This window comes from Triticum dicoccoides, chromosome 4B, assembly GCF_002162155.2.
Source record: "Triticum dicoccoides isolate Atlit2015 ecotype Zavitan chromosome 4B, WEW_v2.0, whole genome shotgun sequence".
NCBI classification, from domain to species: domain Eukaryota; kingdom Viridiplantae; phylum Streptophyta; class Magnoliopsida; order Poales; family Poaceae; genus Triticum; species Triticum dicoccoides.
Window position 1 is genome coordinate 126,848,938 of NC_041387.1, and position 24,605 is coordinate 126,873,542.

Below are 24,605 nucleotides of genomic sequence, written 5' to 3' on the forward strand. Positions count from 1 at the left end.
ACAATAGATGGTGAACGGTTAATGAGATAACAAGCAGTGGAAGCGGCCTCAGCCCAAAAACGCCTATGCAAACCTGCATTGGACAACATACAACGGGCTCTGGAAATAATGGTCCTGTTCATACGCTCAGCAACACCATTTGTTGAGGAGTATAAGGAACGTTGTAATGTCTGACAATGCCTTCAGACTTGCAATAATTCTTAAATTGCTTAGAACAGAATTCCATACCATTAACAGTGCGAAGTATTTTTACCTTCTTTTTAGTCTGCCTTTCAATCATAATCTTCCACTCCTTAAATGCTGAGAATGCTTCATATTTATGCTTCAAGAAATAAGGCCAAACTTTTCTTGAATAATCATCAATAATAGTCAGCATGTAACTTGCACCACCTAATGACTTCTTGCGAGATGGTCCCCATAAATCAGAATGCACATAATCAAGAATACCTTCAGTTGTATGGGTCGAAGTATTGAACTTCACCCTCTTGTGCTTGCCGAAGATACAATGCTCACAAAATTTCAATTTACCAGGTTCATATCCATCAAGAAGACCTCTCTTATTTAACTCTGCTAAACCAAGTTCACTCATATGTCCAAGACGCATATGCCAAAGGTTAGCAGCATCACAATCAGAATTCTTTGAAACAACTGGAGTAGCTTTACCTGAAACGGTAGAACCTCGAAGGTAATAAAGACCATTGGTCGAACTTAAGTCACCTTTCATCACAACAAGGGAGCCTTTGGTGACCTTCAAAACACTATCTCCACCTGAATACTTGTACCCCTTTGCATCAAGGGCACTAACAGAGATAAGATTTCTCTTCATCTTCGGAATATACCGAACATCTGTCAAAGTTCTGATTATGCCATCAAACATCTTGATTCGAATAGAACCTATGCCTTCAATCTTGCATGGTGAATTATCAACACCCAAAACGGAACCAACAGAAGTAGTGGAATCAAAAGTATTAAACCAATCTCTATGTGGACACATATGAAAAGTGCATGCAGTGTCAAGTACCCACTCATCATTGGTCTCAGCACATCCAGCAATAACGACAAGAGCATCATCGGAACTATCATCACGAGCAACATTAGCAGAATTGTCACCTTGTTTGTTACCTTTCCTCTTTTCCTTGTTCTTCAACTTGAAACACTCAGAGATGTCATGCCCGTCTCTCTTGCAATATCTACAATACTTCTTGTCTCTGGATTGCGACCGGCCCCTGTAGCCATTTTTACTTTTGCCTCTGTTTCCATTATTGGAGTTCTTCTCCTTTGTCCTGCCATGAACAGATAATCCCTCGGCTTGGGATGAACTCGAACCATCATGAGGCACCATTAATTTCATCTTCTCCTTAGAGTTCAAAGCTTCATAAACTTCATTAAGTGTGAGAGTATCACGACTGTATAATATGGTGTCTCTAAAATTGGTATAAGAACTTGGCAGTGAACAAAGTAACATTAAAGCAGTATCTTCCTCTTCATACTTAACCTCCATTGCAGCTAGATCAGATATGATCTCTTTAAATTCTGAAATATGATTCAAAACATTACCTTCCTCAGGTAACCTGTGCAGGAATAATTTTTGCTTCAGATGCATCTTGCTGGTGAGATCCTTGGTCATGCAAATCCCTTCCAGCTTTAACCATAGAGCGGCGGCAGTTTTCTCGCTCAAAACTTTCTGCAAAATATTATTATGCAAATGGAGTTGAATTTGTGACAAAGCCTTACAATCAATTCTTTTCTCCTCATCAGTCCAATCTTGAATTCGGTTCTTCCCAAAACTATCCAGTGCTACATCACAGTTGGGCTGTGCCAACAACCCCGCATCTTGACTTGCCATAGGGTAAACCTTGTGTCACGGTCCAGCAACGGAAGATCATACTTCATGAATGCCATGAGTAGATTAAATCTGTGTACACAAAGTAGTACAAGCCGATAGAAAAAATTCTTGACAGAATTTAATATGCGGAGCAAATAGAACAGAGTAAATAGCACCTGGAACTCTTGGGTCGCTGTAGCAATTGAAGAAAAAAGAAATAGCCTTCTAGCCTCCACGTGAGTAGTAGTCAATTAGTACTTGGGTAATTGGCTTCGGTCTTCATGTTGGAGAAAACAGCGGCAGCAGCTACGATTGAATCCTCGGGACTTGAAGCCAGTACGAGCTGCGTACAGTACGCGAGGAGAGCAGCAAGCGGATCGGTCGCCTTTAAACTTCTGTCGGTCTGGGAGTAGTAACGCCGCAGATAAATCGCTCGTACAATACACCTTGTCTCGGACTCGACATATCCCAACGACGGCGGCGGCGGAAATCGATCTGCCCTTCGGATTGGCAGATCGTGTGCAGGGGCGGCAGACAAACAAACCCTAATCCTCTCGTCTCAAACCTCAGTATCTGAAACTTGACTCTGTATACCACTTGTTAGATAATAACGAGAAATAAATGAGACAGAGAGACACGGATTTTTACGTGAAAACCCTTGCGGGAGAAAACCACGGACGCACGAAGGCGCAATCACTATAATGGAGGAGTATTATAAGAATGAGACGAAAGATCGTCTGAGGTGCGACTACATGGGGTATATAAGAGGGCAATACATGAGAGTCCTTGGAGGACAAGTAAACGAGTTGTACTCGTACGCGTCGACGTCAACGCAAAGGGCCACACCGGTTGTACTACGTCTAGTCCAACACAGTATAATTTGGATCACAATTTAACACTATCTTCCTTTATTTAGTAAACTACGGGTGCTTACACCTTGGACTCTTGGAGAGATTTACAAGCTTACAAGGTTGTTGCCAATATTTGAAAAATCAAAAGTAGCCAAAATCACTTCTTAATAAATGCAGCAAGGCAAAAAATTTGCCTCCTTTTCAAAAAAAATGTAAAAATACCAACTAAAAAAAGTTGTCAAAAATATACAACTTTTTGTAAGCTTGAAGAAAATGCTGATAACCAACCAATCACTATGCAATATTTGATGTTTGCTAAAATTTGGCATGTCAATTTTTGACGTCAAACGAATCATGCTCTTGAGCGCCAGTCAAATTTGTTTTGTATTGACTAGGGTACTGAGGTTTGAGTGGCCTATGCTCTAGTGGGGTTTTGGCCCACGGGTCACCATAATATATGACAAAGGGCCTACTAACGGGTACATTTCACATGTCGACCATGTTTGCTCACCCGAAGAAACTGCAACTCAACCTGTCAGAGCAACTCCAATGGAACGACCCATTTCGTCCGCCCGCGTCCGTTTGGGTCGGCGCGGATAAAAGTGGCGGCTCAACGCGCCGACCCAAACCTAAATCACGTCCGCGTCGCGTCCGCGCCAACGCATTTGCGGCCCAAATTTGCGCCTGGAATGCGTCGGCGCGGACGCGAAGCGGACGCCTCGCGCACCTCCTCGCCGTCCGCCGCGTCCCCACCTGGCGGCCGTTCAACTACGACGGTCAACATTATTTATGATGACCGCCCATCTTGGACCCACGTGGCAGCGACAGAGGTTGTCCTTTTTTAAGCCGGGCGTGCGGCGGGGCCGTCCTCATCCACTGCCACTCGCCCCCGTCCCCATCCGGCCACCCCTGCCCCCACGCCGGCGACAACCCTAGCCACCGCCGAATGGGCTTCTTCTCCGGCATTGGCAGCAGCCGCAAGGGCAAGGCCCCCGCCCTTGCCGCCCTCCACGCGCCGCCGCGCGCTCCCCGGCAGAGGCAGCGCATCAATGTGCCGGTGCACCAGGCCGAGTGGCACTGGCAGCACCGCGTGCCTCTGCCGTACCCCGACGTGACGCTGCGCATGACTGGCATTTGGATCCGGAGAGGATCCCAGTGCCGGCAGCGCCGCGGTCGGCGAGGGCCCATGCGGAGGAGGTGCAGCGCCGGCGGGCGTTGCTAATGCCGGAGCAGTGCGCCGAACCGCAGTACGCCGTTGACTCGCCCAACTGGGCTCGATGGTTCGCCTTCGAGCACGAGGAGGCGAGATGATGCGGCGTCGACCGTAGCCTGCAGCCGCCCCCGCTCGTCGTCCGCAGCGAGGACCAGGAGGCCGAGGCCGCCTACCAGGCGGCCATTAAGGAGAGCGAGGAGGAGGCGCGGTGGAGGGAGGCGGATGAGGCGGCTTTCCAGGCTGCCGTGGCGGAGGCCATGGCCCTCTCCGCGGCGGGCGACTGCGTCGTGCCGCCGGTGACCCCGCCGTCCCCGCCCAAAGCCGAGCCGGAGGAACCGGCCTACCTCGACCGCTACTCCTGGACCGGAGTAGTGCGCGAGTGGGTCAGCGCTTCGCCGATCTGGCTCGGGGCGACGACGAAGCAGGAGGCGGCCTACCTTGACAACTGGCGCCGCGTTCGGCTGGCCGAGGAGCGCCGGGAGGGCGAGCGCCTGGAGATGGTCGAGCGCAAGGCCGAAGAGGAGGCGCAGCAGGCCCAGGCAGCGGCGGCGCAGCCCGACATCGCCGCCCTCTGGAACACGGCGTTCCCCTGGGCCGGCCCTGCGTCGTTGCTGATCGACCTCACCGGCACCGACGCAGACTCCGCCGCCGACGAGGACGCCTAGGGCAGCGCGTCGTCTAGTTTTTAGTATTTTTATGCTAATTAATGGAATGTGGACTTTCGCCGCCCTTTGTGACCGGCTTTATGTTTAATTAAATGCATGTATTTATTTTTAAAAAGCTTTTAAACTTTTTTTTGACGCGCCGACAAAATGAGTCGGGTCAGCGTTGGGCGCTCGCGCCGACCCAAATACAGCGCCGGACGTTTGTGTCCGTCGGGCCGACCCAAACGCACAAAAAGCGGACAAAAGCGTCGTCCGTTTGGGTCTGAGTTGCTCTCACTGATGTCATGGCTATGAGCAACGAGTACAGTGAGAACCATCAGCATTGGCTTTCCATGTTTCTATCGTACAGTGAGCAACGAGTAGTAGTTTCTTTTTCCTGCGAATCAATTGTCCTAGTAGTCGATTGTGATGGAGAACTGTTGTAGTGTCGATTGTGAAGGGAAAAGGAATACGGCCAACTTGCAAGCCGACAGTCCTAATAATAAAGTAGTCGATCGTGACGTAGTAGAAGTACCGTAACTCTCCCGTAAAGTAGAGGCCAGGGTTGAAATACTTTCACGTCGAGTTCATTTTGTGACAACGTTTGTTAAAAGGGTCAGAATAGTGATTTCGGCCTAAAGTAGACAGGCCTCCGCACTTATACACCACGAGTAGAATCTTTTTCGCGATCTGTCGCCAACGACTTGTTTCTACCTGCAAGCCAGAAACTCGCCTCCGGCTCGCACTTATACACACACCACACACCTTGCTGCGGCCTTAAGGTCATCCGAAAAGGCGCCGGCCCGTTCGAGATCAACTCGCCCGTCGCCACCGGACATCCAGGCGTCGCGAAGCGACATATGTCGTCACCTCGCGTAGGCAGAGCTACAAAGCCCTCCACGCCAGTACGCCACGATGGCCGTTGGTGTGGAGCATGTTTGGTTGCCGTTCTATTTTTTGTCGCCCGTTCAAAATAGTCCGACAGGGCGTGCACGGATGTATGCAGGCTCTAAATCAGCTTCTACACCCTGTTCGGTTGCTTGCAAAGATTTTCTGTGCATGGAGGGGAACACGGAAGTCCGTTGTTTGGTTCGTTGTTTTGGGCGTGGCTAGTGCAACCATTCGTGTTTGATTGTGCGCAAGACGTATGTGTAAGAAGTAAATAGACAGGGATTGAATCGTTGTTGTATTGCTTGCCTTATTGCATTAGTTTTTTTTAGATGCTCATTGCATTAGTTTTGACAAGATGAAGATAACTCTTTGCGAGGTGGAGCTGGACGAAAGACGAAGAGGTGGAAGGCGACAACGGAGAAGGTGGCTACGGGGGTAGCGGCGGCGGCCTGAGGAGACGGCGGCGACGGCTAGGTTGGGAGCGTGCCGGCAGTGCTCGAGGTAGGCGAGAAAACCTGACATCATGACAAAGACCGGCGCAGATAGTGATGTTCCCGTGCCTAGGGAGGCGACGCGGCGCATACCACGTAGAAGTGAATGCGCGGGACGGCGTAGTGGACCGTGTGTTAGAAATATGCCCTAGAGGCAATAATATATTATTATTATATTTTTATGTTCATAATTAAGGGTTTATATTTTATGTTATAACTGTTATGATCCTCAAATATACGATTCAGTAAAAACTCATATGCACGTGTGAAATGATAAATGGTAAAATAAGATTCCTACTCTCGTCTCTAAGACTAGCTCAAGTGTTGGTGGTGGTCATGTTTTCTGAATCTTAGCATATCATTAAGTGTAACGATAGTCCTAAAACAACATTGAGAGTATGATGTTAGAAGGACGATCATATTGAATTACTTTGAGATAATATCGTAGAAGTCAATTCTTATAACACAGGGTGTTTAACGTGTGGATATTTTCTTAGACCACGAGAGTATCATAGTCATTTCTTACAGTACGATGAACAATGGGTTGCTCAAATGTCATCTGTAATACGGTGATTATAACAGCAACTTACAGGTTCATTGGAAAGTTTGACAAGGGAGTAGATAGCTCGAGACTGGAATTTGCTCCTCCTCTGACGAAGAGATATTCTTAGGGCTCTCTCGGTATGACGACATTCATATCATCGTCTGGCCAGTCACCTGGTATGACGACATTCATATCATCGTCTGGCCAGACACAAGTGACTATGTAATGAGGAGACCGGTATCGTGAGCATGTGTATGACTCAAGAGTTAAGAGGATACCGATATATCTCACTTCGGATTTTGTAAAGTATCGTGAAGCAAAGGGAATAGCACATGATAACAAAAGGTTCACTGGAATGTCATTCGTATACTCAAAGGGAACGATATGGACGTGCATGGTTTCTCTATCGGTCATTGAACGAAAGTGGTTTTGTTCATGTCTATGTTTTACCGAACCTACATGGTCACAAGTTTAAGGTAATCACAATCTGTTGAGTATTAGTAGGACAGGAATAATGAGAAAATATTCGTCAAATTGTTTCACTAATACTCAAAATAGTTTCGACTGGAACCGGAAGCATTCTGGGGTCATCGAAAGGGTTTCAGAGTTTATTGGATAATATCGGATATTTCCGACAAATAATATATAGGTGGAACATGTTTCCGGATATTCCCATAGTATGGGAGAGCCATTTTTAGGCAAATCTTCACAAGACCATTATCACCAAACGGTCGGCAAGCTTCAAGCATATGATCTCTTCGTGATGCTTCACTTGAACTTGCACAACTCAACCTTGATGGCGATCACCACTTGATGTCATCCTCCATGGGTTATATGAGATCTTCTTCTTGATGCAAGCCCATGGAAAAATAACTAACCCCACACTGAACCACCACACAAATAGATCATGGGTTAGTACACAAAGCGTAATGGACAATGCTAACCGTACCGTGAGATCACTTGATCCTACACAGTACATCTTCTACACTTTGTGGGCTGATCAACTTGAGTCCACTCTTTGTACTTAGTCTTAATCAACCTTGTACCTTATCTTCTCTTTTCATCAAGATGATGTCCTGAAGGTAAACATGAATGTTCACACAATCTTCTTCTTCAAGACATGCTTGCAGTACACTCAACTCTCACATGACCAATCTTTCAATAACTCCTTGAATAGCATCTTGGTCAACACATAATCTCCTTATTATAACCTTCAAACCAACACATGGTCTTCAAGCAAAGCATATGAACAAACCATAAGGTATAACTCAAAGCAACAATTAGTCCATAGGGATTATCATCAATTACACCAAAATCCAACATGGGGGCATCATGTTCTTTCACGTACACGACCAACGGCCCGGCGAGGGAAGCGGGCTGGTGGGTCACGTAGATGCCTGAGAGGTCTGAGTTCATGGACAACCCGAGCCACCGCTTCTTCTCCACGAACTTCAGCACGGGCTGCAACATCCCGACAGCCACAACGCCGAGGCTCACCAACGCCGCCGTGGGCACCAGCATCACCACACACCCCATTGTGCCTAGCGCCACCCTGTAGGTCCACGGGGTGTCAGTCCACCTCATTGACGGTAGTATTAACAATAGGAACTCTAGGAACATGCTAAAGCGGTAGAAGTTCTCAGCCGCCATGATCTCATGTAAGCTCATCGTCGAGAGCAACAACACGCCTGAGACCGAGAAGAAGATGCCAACCAATGGGGTTCCGTACCATGACCAGCTTGACGGTTCCTTGGGCGGCAACGGAAGAGGACAGACGGGCGTCGTCGCGCTGGGACCCCCTTTTGATGGCTGACTTCATGAAATTCCTCGCCACTAGCTAGATTCCAACACCGGAGAGGGACGACCGCAGGTGTGGGGGTGATGCAGGTCCCATTCTCGGGGCCGTTGGTGGCTGCGAAGGCGGAAGGAGGAGGTGTCATTCATGAGAGAGGTGAAATTAATTATTTTTCCCCGAGAACTTGTTGCGGCCGAGAAAAATAGAAGAGTTGGGCTGGGTTTGGGGCTTAACTCGTCAAAACTTTGCTCCGCTACACGTTTGAAAGGTTCGGCTAGGTACGGTTAAGGCATCTCCAATGTTGATCCGTAAATTTGCTCCTGCATCCGTCCACGAACAGGGGGGCCAGTCAACATACACGAATGCCGGAGCCGGCCATCCAATGCTACCCGCATACATCCCGCCCCAATTTTTTTAAAGCCCGCGTGCTCAAATAGCTTCATATATAGTATATAATATTTCAAATGTTCAAATGTAGCAGTAGTTCTAATTTAAATAAGTTCAAATATTACACTCAAACATTGTTGTCCCCTTTAACCGCCCACAAATGCTCAATCGGATCCTTCTTCAGTTGCTCGATGTTGAATCTGTTGATGCATTTGAACAAACTCTTCAAATGTGGTCGGATTCTGGTCAGGAAGTTCGATATGATCACCCATGTTCTCAAATTCAAGACATGCGGCAACATCCTCACCCTCATCCTCCATGATCATGTTGTGCATGATCACACAACATGTCATCACCTCCCACAAGGTCTCTGGATCCCATTGTTTAGCAGGTTCACGAACAACTGCAAAACATGCATGCAGAACTTCAAAAGCCCTCTCAACATCCTTTCTAGTTGTTTCTTGTCTTTGGGCAAAGTAAGACTTTTTCTGGACAATTGGGTTAGAGAAGGTGTTCACGAAGGTAGCCCAAGGAGGATAGATACCATCAACCAAATAGTAGCCCATGTTGTACTCATGCCCATTGATGGTATAGTGGCAAGGAGGAGCTTTTCCTCCAGTCAGCCTAGCAAACAATGGTGATCACTGCAGCACATTGATGTCATTGTGAGACCCGGGCATTGCCAAAGAAAGCGTGCCAAATCCAAAGATCATGTGATGAAACTGCTTCAAGAATGATGGTGGGCTTCTTAACATGACCCTGATATTGCCCTTGTAAAGCTTTTGAACGGTTCTTCCATTTCCAATGCATGTAGTTAAGAGAGTTGAGCAAACTTGGCCACCCTCTTGCTTTCAAGATTGCCAAGAGCCTCTCGGTGTCCGCAATGGCTGGTTCTCTCGGGTAATGAGGTCCAAACACCTCGACCACGACAATTGCAAACCTAACCATGGCATCTCCGCATGTGCTCTCAGACATCCGTAGGTACTCGTCCCAAGAATCAGCGATCGTGCCATATGCAAGCATCTGCAGTACGGCCGTGCACTTATAGTAACCAGAGAAACCAATCTTTCCCACGACGTCCTTCTTCAAGATGAAGCAGTCATCAAAAGACCAGATGCCATGGTAGAGACAATCGAAGACATTTTTGCGCATTCGAAAGTGACAGTGAAATTGTCGGTAAAGAGGGCATCGGCGGCAAAGTAGTCATCCATCAACATCAAATGGTCACGCACCGTGTTGCAATTGAGCACTCGATGGCCCTTGATTGATACCTTGAAATTGAGAACATGCTCTTCTGCACGCTCCGCATCTGCAAGGACCGCCTGCATCATCGCCATCTCATCCATGTATTCCCGACTCTACATAGTGCTTGCATATGTACTCCATATCCAAATCCATTGCTTCAAAGAACAAGAAACAAAAAAATAGCATGGGCATTTCACCGAACAGTTGTCGGACATGGTGAGTATTGTAGGAGCTGATGGTACCTGCACGGAGGTCGAAGGAGAGGTGTGGAACGGCGGAGGAAGAGAAGCGGCTTGGAGCCCGGGTGTACCATTGGAGGTGATGGACTCGCCGAGCTCCGATAGGGGTGTGGTTGGGCGGCCGGGTGGTGAACCGATGACGAAAGCAAGAGAGAAAAAAGGAAGGAGAGAAAATGAGAGGACGGAGGTGCGGGTCCGGGAGGGGTTTTGGGTGGGCCAGGGGTGTAGGAGTCCTATGTGTCTGCTGTCCGGACTCCCGAAAGCCCCCCGGTTTGTCTCGGGTTTACGAGAAAAGTGCATCCGAATGCTCGGCGGACCGATATAAAACCATGTTGGATGGCTAAACTGTCCAGATCGTATAGTCCAGACGGTTGCGGTAACCCTCAGGAGATGCCCTTAACCCCCATTTTGAGGAGTTAAAAGGTTTCAAGGAATCGACTAGATATGCTCTAACAAGATTAGCAAGCATCTCCGTGTTTCTGGCTCAAGGAGATCAAACGGAAGAGGCATTGACCATGAAAGCAACCTACGGCAGCTGTACTGTGGCCGTCAAGGAAGGCAAAGACGACGTGGAACTTGGTGTGACTAAAGCCAACTAGCCACCAACACATACTGGGGAGTTACATTGAAATGGTCACACACACAGACACAGTAGTCACAAGTTTAAAGCAGTTTCCTTACACGAGGCTTCAATTACGTACACACAACTCAGGCTAGCATCAGTAACTCACTGCACTTCACATACCCCTTCTAAAAAGTGCACATATACACATAGTATATCAGTATAGAAAAAGGAATAATAGGTTCTCAAAAAAACAGAGAATAATAATTTACTAAACTACAAGGAAGGGGATCCAACTCCTTTGTGCACTTCTGTTTGCCAGATTAACATTTGCGCTGACGTTTTCTCGCTGCCACATGAATCTTCTGTTTTTCGTAGGTAACGACGTAGTCGCAGTAAGGCGGGATCCGAGATCTCCATACTAGCACCTCAAACTTGTCTTCAACAGGTATATCACGGCCTGTCAGTAGTTCTTGCGACGTCAGTTTTGGCAGCTCACTTTGAGCAGGGCCAGCCTCCCTAAGATCATACACCAGGTATCCCTGAGCCTGACCACCCACCAAGGCCGCACTGCCGAAATTCACAGGAAAATTTCTACCAAGAAGGTCCTCCGGGTGCGTGCCGAAGGACAACAAGTGCTCACGAACTATTCCTCTTATGCTCGATAATACTCCGCGCCAGAATTCTGTGCTTGGATTAGCTCTTAGTAGCTCGCCGAGTATGTTTGCACCAAGAAATGATCCCTGTAGGAGCGCCGCTAGTTGCATGCCCAAAGATGCCAGTTTCGGGTGCTCATCAGGATTCGTGCTTCCAAAGGCGAGTGCCTTGAAGTAGTACCAGTACTCTTCTTGAGACAGACTCCTCAGCCTGATCGGTTGAGCAGTCCCCAAGTTTGCAACTTGCTCTGCTCTGCCTGTCACTACAATTTTGATCCCAGCACCTGGCAACTTCTGCAAATATGACTGGAAGTTTGTCCATGCTGCCTCATCCACATCGAAGATGAAATCCACAACAAACAAGTACTTCCCTGAGGCTGCCTGGCTGTTCAATGCAAATACTTCGTTCCGTAGATCATCTCCTTTGAAGAAAAACATGTGGGAGAAACGATTGCACACCCTCTCATCCTTGCAAGCATGTTGCACCAGAGTTTTCTTCCCAATTCTGTGCGGGCCGATGATCGGCAGGATGCTAATATGTGCGCAATCGTGACGAGTGTCATCACATAGCAAGAAGTTGATGAGTTGCTCTTTCTCAACGTGGCGACCAAACATGCACTTATCCATGTATAGGTGCATACAGTATGGCTGGCGAGGAAGGCGAGGGCAGCTGCCGAGGAGCACAACGAACTCTCTCATATCTGCAGTCGTAGCCTCTAAGCTTGCAAGAACACTTTTCAACTTTGTTGTGCTCCTGGTACTAAATGTTATTGGTGTGTTCTTCATCATAGAAGCAGCAACAGCAAAACGAAGGCGCTTGGCGGCGTCAAAAGTAGAAACGGCAAGAGATTGGCTCCAGTGACTCACCTCATCATCTTCAACGCTCTCTTCTCCAAGGGGTTGGAACTTGAGCTTGTCAAGCATGTAGTACCCGAGATGCACACCCTCGATGAGTGTCTTCAGCTGCAGGAACATCCCTCGATTTGTGATGTGCCGCCCCTCTGCTTCCTCAACAACCATGTGCATCCTTAGCAAGATGCGTTCCAGCCTTCTACGATCCTCCTCCTCACATGTTTGAGTGCCATAACTTTGCGCCAGGAAAGAGATGAACCGGCTGACAAGATCACCCGCCACAGCTGAAATCAGAACCTCCATGCCAAGATCTGATTTTTAGTTTGCAAAGAAAGTAGTTATTTCAGAGGTGGGGAAATAAGGTCAAGAAAGACAGCAACCCAGGGTTATATGACAACGACAGAAATAAATTCATATGATGAGGTGGCTCGTCCTAACACTCACGTACAAAATTTCCTTTTTGTAACTTGTTTCTACCTTGAGCCCCTTGAGCCGGAGGACCTTTTCTCAGTTTGCTTTCTGTTGCACCTCCGCCTTCTCGATAATGGTCGATGATGGCGAGGATCGGTGGCTGGAGCACCTCAGCTTCTTCAGGTCATCCTCCAACACTAGCAACTGCAGAGATAAGCATCTATACTGTGAGCCTTGACCAGGAAGCAATTATCCATACCTTTTTCTTTCTTTAAAAGAAACATAGCACTACGGTGGCTAAAAGTCAAGAAATGGAACTGCCAGCACAATGATTCAAAGGTGTGGGCATGTGGCTGAAGCCAGTTAGTCATCGACACATACTGGGTTAAACTGAATTGACCATATACATGAGAATAGTCAGAAGCGTGATGTAGCAATAGGAAGTGACTGCCCTTTACATATCCTGTTTAACAAGTGCATATTAGCAAAAAGGTTCGAATTACATCTAGAATAAGGATGGGCATACAGATAACTCCTCCGTGCACCTCTGTCGGCCAAATTAAAATTCATGCCGATGTTTTTTTCCATGCCAGATGATTCTTCTTGCCGATGCTACGACGGTGCTTCTGTTTCTCGTAAGTAAAAACATAATCAAAGTTAGGAGGGATCCGAGATCTCCATCCCAACACCTCAAACTTGTCTTCGGCAGGAACACCTCAGGACGGGTGCAGTAGCTCCTGCGATGTCAGCTTTGGCAGCTCGCCTCCCAAAAATCATATATGCATGGCATCCTTGAGCTTTACCGCCCACTAAGGCCACATTGGTATAATTCAGAGGAGTATTCTCTCCAGAAATTCCTCTGGGTGCGTGCCGAAGGACCTCAAGTGTTTGTGAGCCAGTCCCCTTATGCTACATAATACACCACGCAAGAATTGAGCATTTGGGCTCGCTCTTAGTGGCTCGTATATTTGCACCAAGAAATAATCCCTGTAGGAGTGTTGCTAGTTGCATACCCAAAGATGCCAGTTTTGGATGCTCATCGGGATCCATGCTTCCAAAGGCAAGTGCCTTGAAGTAGTACCAGGACTCTTCTTCAGACAGACTCTTCAGCCTGATGGGTTGAGCAGTCCCCAAGTTTGCAACTTGCTCTGCTCTGCCTGTCACTACAATTTTGATCTCAGTGCCTGGCAACTTCTGCAAATATGATTGGAAGTTTGCCCATGTCGTCTCATCCACATCATAAGATGAAATCCACAACAAACAAGTACTTCCTGAGACTGCCTTGCACCTATCGAGCATGTAATGCCCAAGATACACACCCTGAATGAGTGCCTTAAGCTGCAAGAACATTCTTCGATTTGTGATGTGCCGCCCCTCTGCTTCCTCAACAACAGCGTGGATCCTTAGCAACACGAGTTCCAGCCTTCTACGATCATCATCCTCACAAGTTCGAGTGTCATATATGTGAGCTAGGAATGAGATGAAACGGCTGGCAAGATCACCTGCGACTGCTGAAATCAGAACCTCCGTACTGAGCTGAGACGAGCCCTCCCTGGGAGTAAGTGATCACATGGGAGTTAATTTGCAAAGAGTAACACTGTTTCAGAGGTGGTAGAATGAAGTCAAAGTCTGCAGACATATGGCACCATGATGGTGACTGAAAGCAGTTCACACAGTTGGACGCTCCTACAAAATACAAAATGTCTCTTTCGGCTCACTTATTTCCACCTTTTCATGAATACGGCTGCAGAAAACATTGTGTGCATTTTAAATATGAGGAAGTCTCCAATCAATCCTAACCCCACAAATGGACCAAATGCAATGGCCCAGGCACTCTTGTGTTTACAAGAGTGTCACTTTCAGACTTTTTGATGTTTTCTCTATTTTGTGCAGATGGGCAAAAAAATGTTATATTTTGCAAATAAAATAACGACAACTAGGATAAATCATTTTGGGGTGACCTAAAAAGCATGGTTTCATTACAAATTGGGCATCAGCCGGCCACTCTCTCCCAGTTCCTCCCTCCCTCTCTATTTGCACTGGTTGACACCTGGTTCATAAGAGCAAAACAAACATCTAGATAAATGAGCATTCTTGCAGTAAAATCAGCACAGCTCATATGTGAGCAAATTTCATTCTTCCACTTGCTACTTGAGACTATTCATCACTAGAAGTTACCCTAGGAGATACTCCCTCCGTCCCAAAATTCTTGTCTTAGATTTGTCTAAATACGGATGTATCTAACGTAACTAGATACATCCATATCTAGACAAATCTAAGACAAGAATTTTGGGACGGAGGGAGTATATGAGAAGCCAACAAGAGCAAGAGAGAAAGGCTGAGATAGAAACCAAATAAGGTGGCTCACTAACCAAATACGTTTTCCTCAAAATTCTTCACTGCAACGCTTACAACAACAAAAATAAAGAACTTCATGAGCTCCTTTCTTTTAAGATTGGAGCCCAAACAGACACAGAGGTCAGTGGCCTGGACTTCCAGCACAACACAAGCCTACCCTTCTCATGCACAACCTCAAACCCCCTATTGAACAACCAAACCAGCATCCTGGCCTGAGCAACATTGCAACCACTCAGGTCACAAGCCCCATACCTTTCCAAAACCTGAGGAGCAGTGACCTCAACTGTCACAGACCCATACTGCCCCACAAAGTCCTGTATCCTTGGCCCCACCATCTCCCTCTCCACAAGCCTCAGGCAAGCCCCCTGGTTACCACCAGCGAAGCAGCTCGCCAGTGACTCGAACACCGTCGTGAAGTGGTGCAATGCCTCGAAGAAGAAGTCGACAAAGGAGGCCTTACATAGAGACGCCTCCTTTCCGATTCTAACCAGCTCCTCTTCTACAATGACCATTAACTTAGGCTGTAACAGCTTAACACAGGCAGGTAGGAGTGCCGGTAACTTGCTCAGCAACTTGTAAGGCATGCTTGTTGTGTCGCATGAGAAGATCACCGAGCCTTTACTGTTCTTGAAGAACTCATGCAGGTCTTCATCACTGTGTAAACAGAGAGAGCTGTACTGGAAGGGGAGGTTCAAGGAGTCCGCGAACTCCGAGAGCCGCCGGGCAGATTCATGGTGAACATCGTTGGTGTAGTCGGCGTCTGCTGTGACTGCCGTGAGGTGGAATGACATGCCACCATGACGGGCAAGATCTGACATGAGTGATGGCCACTGGATGCCCTCGCCAATGTTCAGGTCGACGACGTTTACATGTGTATCGCCCTTGGTGGCGTCTAGAATGGCCTGGTTGGCAGTGAAGTGTGCAAACTTGGCAAACGGCGACAGCTCTTGTATAATCTGTTGCACCGACATTCTATCAGACGGCAGTGGCTCCGGCAGCGAGCAACTGGTGCTTGCACTGGAGATCCGGGACCGCAGACCTTGGGCAAAGTGGTAGGCCAGGCGATCAAAAGAGCCGGCTGCTGCATTTTCAGGGCTGCCAAGGAGGAGCCCATCAAGCCTTGAGAACACTGCCAAGGCAAACCTTGGATCCCCCGCCTCGACCGCCTCTGCACCAGTGAGAAGGAGATCAGTTAAACTGTTCTCCTCCATGAGCTCTTCCTGGATCGCGACCAAGTTGCCACTCTCTTGGCCCAGAATCCTCTCATCACAATAGGTGAACACACCAACATCAGAAGCATCTTGTTGATGCCAATCATTGGCATAATCTTGAGCTGCAGTGTCCAAGAACACATTATCAGGTTGCTGATCAGTGGAATGATCAACATGGATGGTGGCGTTCTCGTGGAGAGCTACTTGAGGAGACCACATGAAAAAGTTACTCTCTTCATGTGTGGGGAGGGAGAGAAGAGGGGAACAAGGATATGACATGGTCTCCATTTTAGTTGCTATCTACGATAAGAATTGCCTTGATGTGTGGCCTCAGACTGTGTCTTATATAGAAACCACATGGCGGAGGGGCAAGAGATTAGTAGTGGAGAAAAGAGAATGCGTGGACCCCACCTTCATGGCCGATGCACGCTAAATTATCCTGATCTTGGAGCCTAATGCAACATGGATTGAGCTCGAGGTGATTGGCTCTTGTGTAGTTCCCCACCAACTTCACAGCATACATACATACCCCCCAAAACATCACAATAAAAATAGAAGAGAAAAGCATACGTGTGCAATGTGTCATTTTGCTGGCCTGACAGAATGAAGCAGAAGGGACTGCGAATACGCTAATGGCATATTCCAAGAATTCTTCTTGCTACGTGGCAGCATCTAGTCAATTGTTGGACTATGTGCTGTTGCTACTTCAAAGTTGCTATGGCCTGCACATATGTGCCAATGGCAATGCAGAACGGCAACAAAAGATGCAAATCATATGATTTAAATTTTTGTGCTCAAGAAATGGCTTCTTAGTACTATATGATATCTTTTTAAAAACATAAGCACCGCTTCATTCAGTCTGATACGGAATTAATGTTGACGTTTTAATACTTAACATTATTCATGATCATTGACCACCCCAAACCAAGTTAATTTTGGCATGCTAATGTGTGTCCAAATTGTTTGTGGTGTAATAAATTCATGACACCAACTTGCTCGCAGACTGGATTCTTTATTTGACACCAATAAGGTATTCATAAAGCGTATTCATAAAGCCCATTATTGTCAGGTGATACAAATTATTGGCAGATTCTAATGGAGTTATGAGATGTAGACAATAGAGTAAAACTAAAAGAGGGCAAAGCTGCCTGTCTCAAGGAATAGAGCTGTTGCAAAGTGGAACTTACAAAACACAAGCGTAGGCCACACAGATTTCCTGGTTCCAGGCTGCCTCTTGCTACTGATCTGAATGTTTCTCCTGCCTTCCCGCCTGGCAATTCCAAAATGATCGTTTCCAGAAACTACCAACAGCAGGAAAATCTGGATGGAGTCCAACCATGTACAGCTTTTCACTGACTATTTCAGAACTTCAGATTACAAGTGCACAAATGGTGTGTTCCGGAGAGCTTTCAGCATTGTATAAGTTTTTTTTTCCTCTGGAGAGAGTCTGGATGATTCCACTGAGGTAACTAAATATTTTTTCCTGCACTATGCTGAGATGTCTTTATTACAGGACAAGCAAAGCTGGCAAAATCTGCACATTGTCAAGAGTAACATTGTGAATTTACTTGGTCATGGAATATTGTTGTGTTCGACCAGAAAAAGAAAAAGATGCCAAAGTACAACTGTAAGAGTGTAGACAATATGATGTAAAAGAAGAAATCACTTTAAAAAGGATCTTGGCAGCATGGTACTTTTCATCACAACCAGCAGTACAACTGCCTTCACAACCGGACATTAAGTATCATATGCCCCCACCACACCCTACAAGATTTCGTCATAGAGGGCTCAAATTAATTCCTTGAGAGTTGAGACTAACAGGAATGATTGTATGGCCCATTTTGTCAACGACGCGGGAGCCCAGCATGCTCAGGAAACATGCTCACTGACATCAAATGAGTTAAGGACGGCAGGTGGATACCTAATTATCATCATAATCATAGTTGGTAAGCACTGCTGCTGGACAAGGAAAGAAACTATTAATTAGACAACATGAATCAAATATTCAGTATTATATGCTAATACATTGATGGAATCAGCATTTGCCTAAATATATATAACACTTTTGCTCTTGAACTATTCAGTGGGAATAAGAATAAAGGTTTGAAACAAGTGGTGGAGGTCAGAGGGTTTAAGCTGATAATAGAGAGATTCTCAAACGACACTTGTCGGCATTTCACTGACGCAACGTGGCCTAACATCTTCAAAAATATGGGAAGGAAGAACAGTGGACAAAGATCACTAAGAATTCCACCAATAGAAGGCCTATGGGGTTCGGTGGTTGAGAGGAGCCCCTCACAGCAATTGCTGAAAACAAGAGCAGCAAAACAAACTGTTGCTTTCCGTTCTGTAGCATCAGCTTGGTGGTCTCCTAATCCCCAGCTAGGTAGCAAGTCACCTAAAGCATCATCCTTTGTCTATCGGTATGTTCCCTAATCCCGCATAAGATACACGGTACACGTACTTAACATGAATGCCAAAGGGAAGTACAAACGAAGACGCACTAGCACTGTACAGTATATGCTTGGTTTATCTGGACGAGAGGGAGGCAGAAGGTTCCGATGCCATTGATTAGACAAGCATGCTAGAATAACGTGGTTTGCCTGTGTGGCTGTGCGCTGTCCTCCTCTGAAGAACGAAACTTAATTCTAGTACAAGAAATTTGTCTTCCCACAAGGTAAACGAAAAATTTGAGATTAGCAAACACTAGAGGACATGCTAATTTCTGGTTTGATGCATCACTTACTAGTTGGCTAGCCTATCAGCTCACTAAGAACTGCCAGCCAAAACAAATTTCTCAAGGGGTCAGATATATTACAGCATGGTCCCATGAATGGCATACCTCATGCAGTTCAAAAATAAACCTCTGCAATATGCCTTACTCTCAAGATAGAATCCCACGGTCACGATAGAAGACAACCGATCTCTCCTCTAGGTAAACTACAACTCGAGGCCTGTGTACATTAAAGTAAAAATTCACTGTCAACTGAGGTCAATATATTGTTTGCATCCTACCACATAGACTTGCGTATGGTTAAATTCAGGTTAGAGTAAGCAATATATTACAGTCCAAGGGCGGCAATGCATGGTCAACTGATTTCTCTTTCAGATGACTGAGACATTACTGAAATATGAGCCTAGCTAGACGGCCGGAAATTTCAACAATTATGGGAAATCATTGAACTTTGAAATTAGAAGGTAACAGCCACTAGTACTGTACAAATCTGTCACCATCAGCTGCATAATCTAAGGTGCCTAGCTATAGAAAACATAAGTACTGGCAAGTTGCTGCACGATAGATTCCTGTTAAACAAGCTTGGCAAGCTAAGGTTGGAGCTATTCTCCAGTCAAAAAGATTTAGATAAATCTGATTATTTTTAGTGAACAATAAATATGATTCGTTCCTGTTAATATGGACACTATGACTCACCACCTAGACCACGAATAATATTAGGGGAGACATGTCATGAAGGCTTAACCCTGGTTTTGCTAACAATTAGATGTTTGAATCGAATAAATTTGATGTCATTTATCAAAACAATATAAATGCTCGTATTCCAATCCTTCCCCATATTAGAGAAACAAAATGCTGAGAGAAAATTGTAACCGGCGGAATACATAATTAAAAGTCCATGACTATCATGTACTAACAAGCATGGTCTCCTCCAACTCTTAAACATGGAGACCACTAGAAGTCTAGAACCCCATATTAGAGACATGTAAGAGATAATTTTAGTCCTATTATTGAAATCGGAAGTACATTGAACTTTGAAATGGGAAGTTAACAGCCACTAGTACTGTGGAAACTTGTCACCATCACCTGCATAATCCAAGCTGCCTAACTATAGAAAACTAAAGTACTGGCAAGTTGGTGCAAGTGGGGTAAATTCCTGCTAAACAAGCTTGGCAAGCTAAGGTCGGAGTTATTCTCCAAAGTCAAGATATTCCAGATAAATCTAATTCGCTTCAGTTAACGTGGACCTTCTGACTCACGACTCAGACCAGGAAAAAATATTAGGGAAGGAGCGTCATGTAGGCACCATCCCGGAGCAAAGCTTACCCTGGTTTTGCTGACAATTACTCCCTCTGTAAAGAAATAATTACTCCCTCTGCTTTTGCTAACCAAAGCGTTTGAATCGAATAAAATTGACATCATTACTCGAAGCAAAATACATGCTCGTGTTCGAAGCCTTCGATTCCTTCCCCACCACTATTAGCAAAACAAAACGCTAACAGAATTAAAACCGACGGAATGCAAAATTACGAGTCCATGACTATCATGTGCTAATTAGCATTGTCTCCTTCAACTCTTAAACATGGAGACCGCTACAGCCCAACGCTCGACTCGTGTTCAGAGATAATTTTAGTCCTACTGCATCACCACCACATATGAACAGAATCTCATGACCAGTACAGTCTGTCTGCACTTGTCCTGCCATGACTACTCTCGAATGACTAAAATAAAAGCACTGTGGCTAGTATTAAGAAGAACCCCCTGATTATCGCATGCTAATTAGCACAGTTTCCTCGAACTGACACGCCAAGGTTATACACGGGAACCGCTAGAACCCAAAATCTAGGGACAGTGCATCATCACAGCAAAATATGAAACAGAATCCCAATGTAAGGGAATCCTTTGCGTCGGGTGTGGTGAACCGACACCCCAAACTTGTACGCGGGAATCGCTAGAATCCAACTGGCATGCTTTGCAACTGCGGTTGCACGACTTGATCGCGCGCGGATACAGAAGTACGCACGTATCTCTGCAATCTGCATCTTCCATGTGCGCACCGCGCCAGGCGCCACCATGTGAGTATGTGACGCAAAGCTCCGAGCGGAAGAGACGTCAGTGCGTGCGTGTACCTTCGGGTTCGGGGTGAGGTACCTTCCTGACCTACCTCGGGAGGGGTTGGTGGTCGGCTGACTCGGCGCCGCGTGGGAGGGAGAGGGGGGATAGGAATCGGAGCAGGCCGGAGATGGACGCGCGAGGGGTGGGAAGGGATTCCTTGGTCGTCCATTCTGCTTCACCGGCTCCGGCGCCACCGCGATGGACGGAGAGACAGTCGGGTGGTCGGCGGGGGTCGGCGGAGATGGAGATGGTGACGCGCGCCGACGAGTGGAGGAGCCGAGAGAGATTTGTTGTTGTTTTTTTGAGAATGAGATTTTTTTTTGAGGGGCCAAGAGAGATGCTTACACGCGTCGGTGAGCTCAGGCGTGATGGGGATTCGCTGTTTTAGATGGGCCGTTGTATTAATTGCGACGGGGACCCCTTCGTTGGGCTGTTTTAGATGGGCCGGAGTATTTAGTTGCAAGTTCAACATAGGGAAATGGTGAACGGACACGGATTAGGAGCTCTAGCTCTCGGGCATGCACCCTATATGAACAGTAAAATAAAAAATACTAAAAAAATAAAAATATCCTGAAATTTCAGGGTATCAAACCTGGTCGACAGTGTACTCCCGAATCAAGTTTCATAAAGAAATGATATCCGTGGTATTCTCAGCAAAAAAGACAAAAAATAATTATATAAAAAACGTTTGAATAAATCGTAGGTTGAACTGTATTTTCTTCACTAAGAGTACCACTTCGTACGTGAACAGAATGAATGACCATGTTTGATACCCCGAAATTTCAGATTTTTTTTATATTTCCTAGTTTTTTACTATTCATATAGGGTGCATGTTATTGGCACCCGAGAGCTTCTATGCGTTTTCGAGTGGTGAACTCAGCATACACACACTAGAGAACAATGGAAATGATTCAAAGTATTCAACCATTTCTTTTTAATTGGTTTATCAGGGCCTTAGGGCGTGTACAATTATGTTATCTTAGTAGTTTCACATAGAATAAGTAATGAGGTGAAGGAGAGAGAAACTAAAATAAAATTTATCTTCTCTTAATTAAGAGATGATCCCTTAGCATGGTGTCTTTTTTCAGGAAAACTTTTGATCTAGTCATCATATGCCATGACAGTACGAAGAACAGTAGAATTACCAAAAATTACATTCAAGTCCGAAGAGCACCTAGCTACGACTACAAGAATTGGAGCGAGCCTAGGCAGTGTTATCGTCATCATCCCTCCCTCATCGGAGTCGGGCAAAACCTTGTTGTAGTCGACTGCGCTAGACGCATCTCGCAGGCTAGGTGGGAAGGACCTTATTCCATCTTCAAGAAGGCGTCGTCGTCTCGTCTCCATGAGTAGGACACAAAACCCTAATCAAACTGAAAACTCTAATTTAAGAATGGAGCACGATCCCTCCCACCGGAAAGGGTCCGTGCTCACCGTGCCTTCGTGGCCCTAAAGCCATCGAAGACAAGGCGGACCGATGGCGGCGCCAACGAGAATATGTTGAACCCTAATCACCTTGTTTGCCTGGGAGCGCAAGACAAAGGGTATGCTAATTACTATAGATAAGACTAAGAGATGTTGAACTTGATATACATATACACTAGTGCATAACAAAAGCTAGTCATTGTGTCGGACTACAATGGGATTGCATGGAGTAGTTATTAAGGAGATCACTTAGCATTCTGAGTTTTTTCTTCGTCGGAATGTTCTCTTATCCATGAACGGCGTAATCATAATTACGAAGCTCACAACATTGCTAAGTATGCTAGTTCTTTGAGTGTGGGACGCCATGTGTGGCCTGGCGTTCCCTATGACAGTATATCAATCCCTGTAAAAAAAAGTGATTAATAAAGCTTAGTGATGTTGTCCCAAAAAAACTAGAGAAAAATGTACATGATTCAAAGTATTTAATCATTTATTTGAATTGGTTCATCACGGTCTTATGGCATGTACAATGATAATATCTTAGCGGTGCCGCGTAGAATAAATACTGAGGTGGGAGAGACAAACTAGAAGAAAAAGTTTACCTTTTCTTAATTAAGGGATGATCACTTAGAACGACATCACTTACCACATATTTAGCTATATCTAGTTACTAGAGATAAGAATAAGAGATAATTCATGGTATATTAGTTTTATTGTCATATCTAAATTAAATGGCAGGTCCCCGCAAAAAAATGTACATGGCAGAGATAAAATAAGAATGTCTTATAAACCATTGTATATACGATAATCCACTTCTGAGCTCAGGCACATCTGCACCCAAAACAAATACTAGAAAAATTCAAGAAATTCCAAGTTTTTGCACGGTAGATAATTTGATGTGTGAGGTCCACTCCAATTTTCAGATTTGGACATATGAGCTGCTCTCGGCAAAAAAGACAAATTCAGGATCTTAAAAAAGTTTACTATTCATGCACTGTTTTGACCTGATTTGTCTTTTTTGCTGAGAGTAACTCAGATGTCCAAATGATCTGAAAATTGAAGCGAACCTCATAGAATAATTTTTCTACCATGCAAAAAAAATGATTTTTTTATTTTTTTGTGATTTTTTTCTCTGGCCGGATGCAGATGAGCCTAGCCACAGAAGCGTTGCACTCTTGTATATGCCCTTAAACATATGTACTCCATCCATGCAGGTGCATAAGTCATCTTAGGTTGTACACCGTGATCAAGACAGGGGAAAACAAGAAAATTTAATGTTTATTTGCTAATTAATAACATTGCATTCAATGAATTGACCACTGCATGTCGTGTTAGTCTCAAGTCATTAAAAGCGTACACGTCGCACATCTCTTATTGGTTGATTCATTTATTTATATCAAGAAACGAGATGAGAGTTAATGCACCACGCCTAAGTGTTTTGAGATTATTTGGTTTTCTTAAGGTTTACACCTAGACGGAGGGAGAAGTTTTTTCTTCTTCACCATGACACAGACCTGCACTTGCCCACCATTAATGACGCCATTGGGCATTGACACCGATCTGATGATGAATTGATGATGAAGAGTCAAAGTCTGAGTCCATAGGACTTTTTCGTCGAGGTAAATACACTGATGGTGCTTAAACTTGTCACGGATGTGCACTTTAGTGCCTGAACTTGTAAAATACATCGAATTGGTTCCATAACTTGGCATAGATGCGCATATACGGTTCAAATGATGTTTGTTTATGTTAGCGATGCTGACGAGGTACGCCCAGCATCGTATGGGACTTAGCTGCTAGTAACTGACGGGGGGACAAAGGTGTGTGGCTTGATTTTTTTGATGAAAAACCCCCTAAAGTACAAGTTGCCGGAGGTTTGCAGGTCCGCCTTGGAGATGCCCTTATGGACTAGGCACGGCTGCCACTCCAACCAAGAGTTGTTCGCATGTGTCAAAGTACAGCTAATCTTTATGACTGTATAACAAACATAATTTCAAAAGAATGCAAAAATCTTCATGTCACTTTAAAATGAATTTACGTGTCATATTGAAACATGTCCATACAACTGAAAATATTTATGAATTATAAAAATGTTTATATGATTTATTATTCATGTGAGGATCCGCAATCTCAGGGCGCCTAGGCTTGTACTCCCT

The 24,605-nt window shown here is 45.5% G+C and overlaps 1 protein-coding gene across 3 annotated transcripts; it reads right to left on the reverse strand.

Moving 5' to 3' along the window:
* Window positions 1-10,721: 10,721 nt before the first annotated feature.
* LOC119295419 lies at window positions 10,722-21,440 on the reverse strand. Of its 3 annotated transcripts, XM_037573839.1 has the most exons (3): window positions 15,217-17,352; window positions 13,926-14,158; window positions 10,722-12,506 (listed from the first exon to the last, which is right to left on the reverse strand). In XM_037573839.1, the coding sequence occupies exons 1-3, from the start codon at window positions 16,461-16,463 to the stop codon at window positions 11,011-11,013; spliced, it is 2,976 nt and encodes a 991-aa protein (XP_037429736.1). In that variant the 5' UTR covers window positions 16,464-17,352; the 3' UTR covers window positions 10,722-11,010. The 3 variants fall into 3 exon arrangements, 1 of the variants encoding a protein (XP_037429736.1); XR_005143971.1 differs by lacking the exons at window positions 10,722-12,506; window positions 15,217-17,352 and adding an exon at window positions 17,363-21,385 and having other exon boundaries at window positions 12,970-14,158; XR_005143972.1 differs by lacking the exons at window positions 10,722-12,506; window positions 13,926-14,158; window positions 15,217-17,352 and adding exons at window positions 14,173-14,656; window positions 17,363-21,440.
* Window positions 21,441-24,605: the final 3,165 nt, after the last annotated feature.

Excerpts from the sequence above, each read along its gene's own strand:
- LOC119295419 (XM_037573839.1), bottom strand. The coding sequence starts at position 16,463 with ATGGAGACCATGTCATATCCTTGTTCCCCTCTTCTCTCCCTCCCCACA. Across the intron at positions 14,159-15,216 it reads GCTCCTCAGGTTTTGGAAAG|GGAGGGCTCGTCTCAGCTCA; the intron begins GTATGGGGCTTG and ends ACTTACTCCCAG. Across the intron at positions 12,507-13,925 it reads GCTTAAGGCACTCATTCAGG|ATCTTGGCATGGAGGTTCTG; the intron begins GTGTGTATCTTG and ends ACTAAAAATCAG.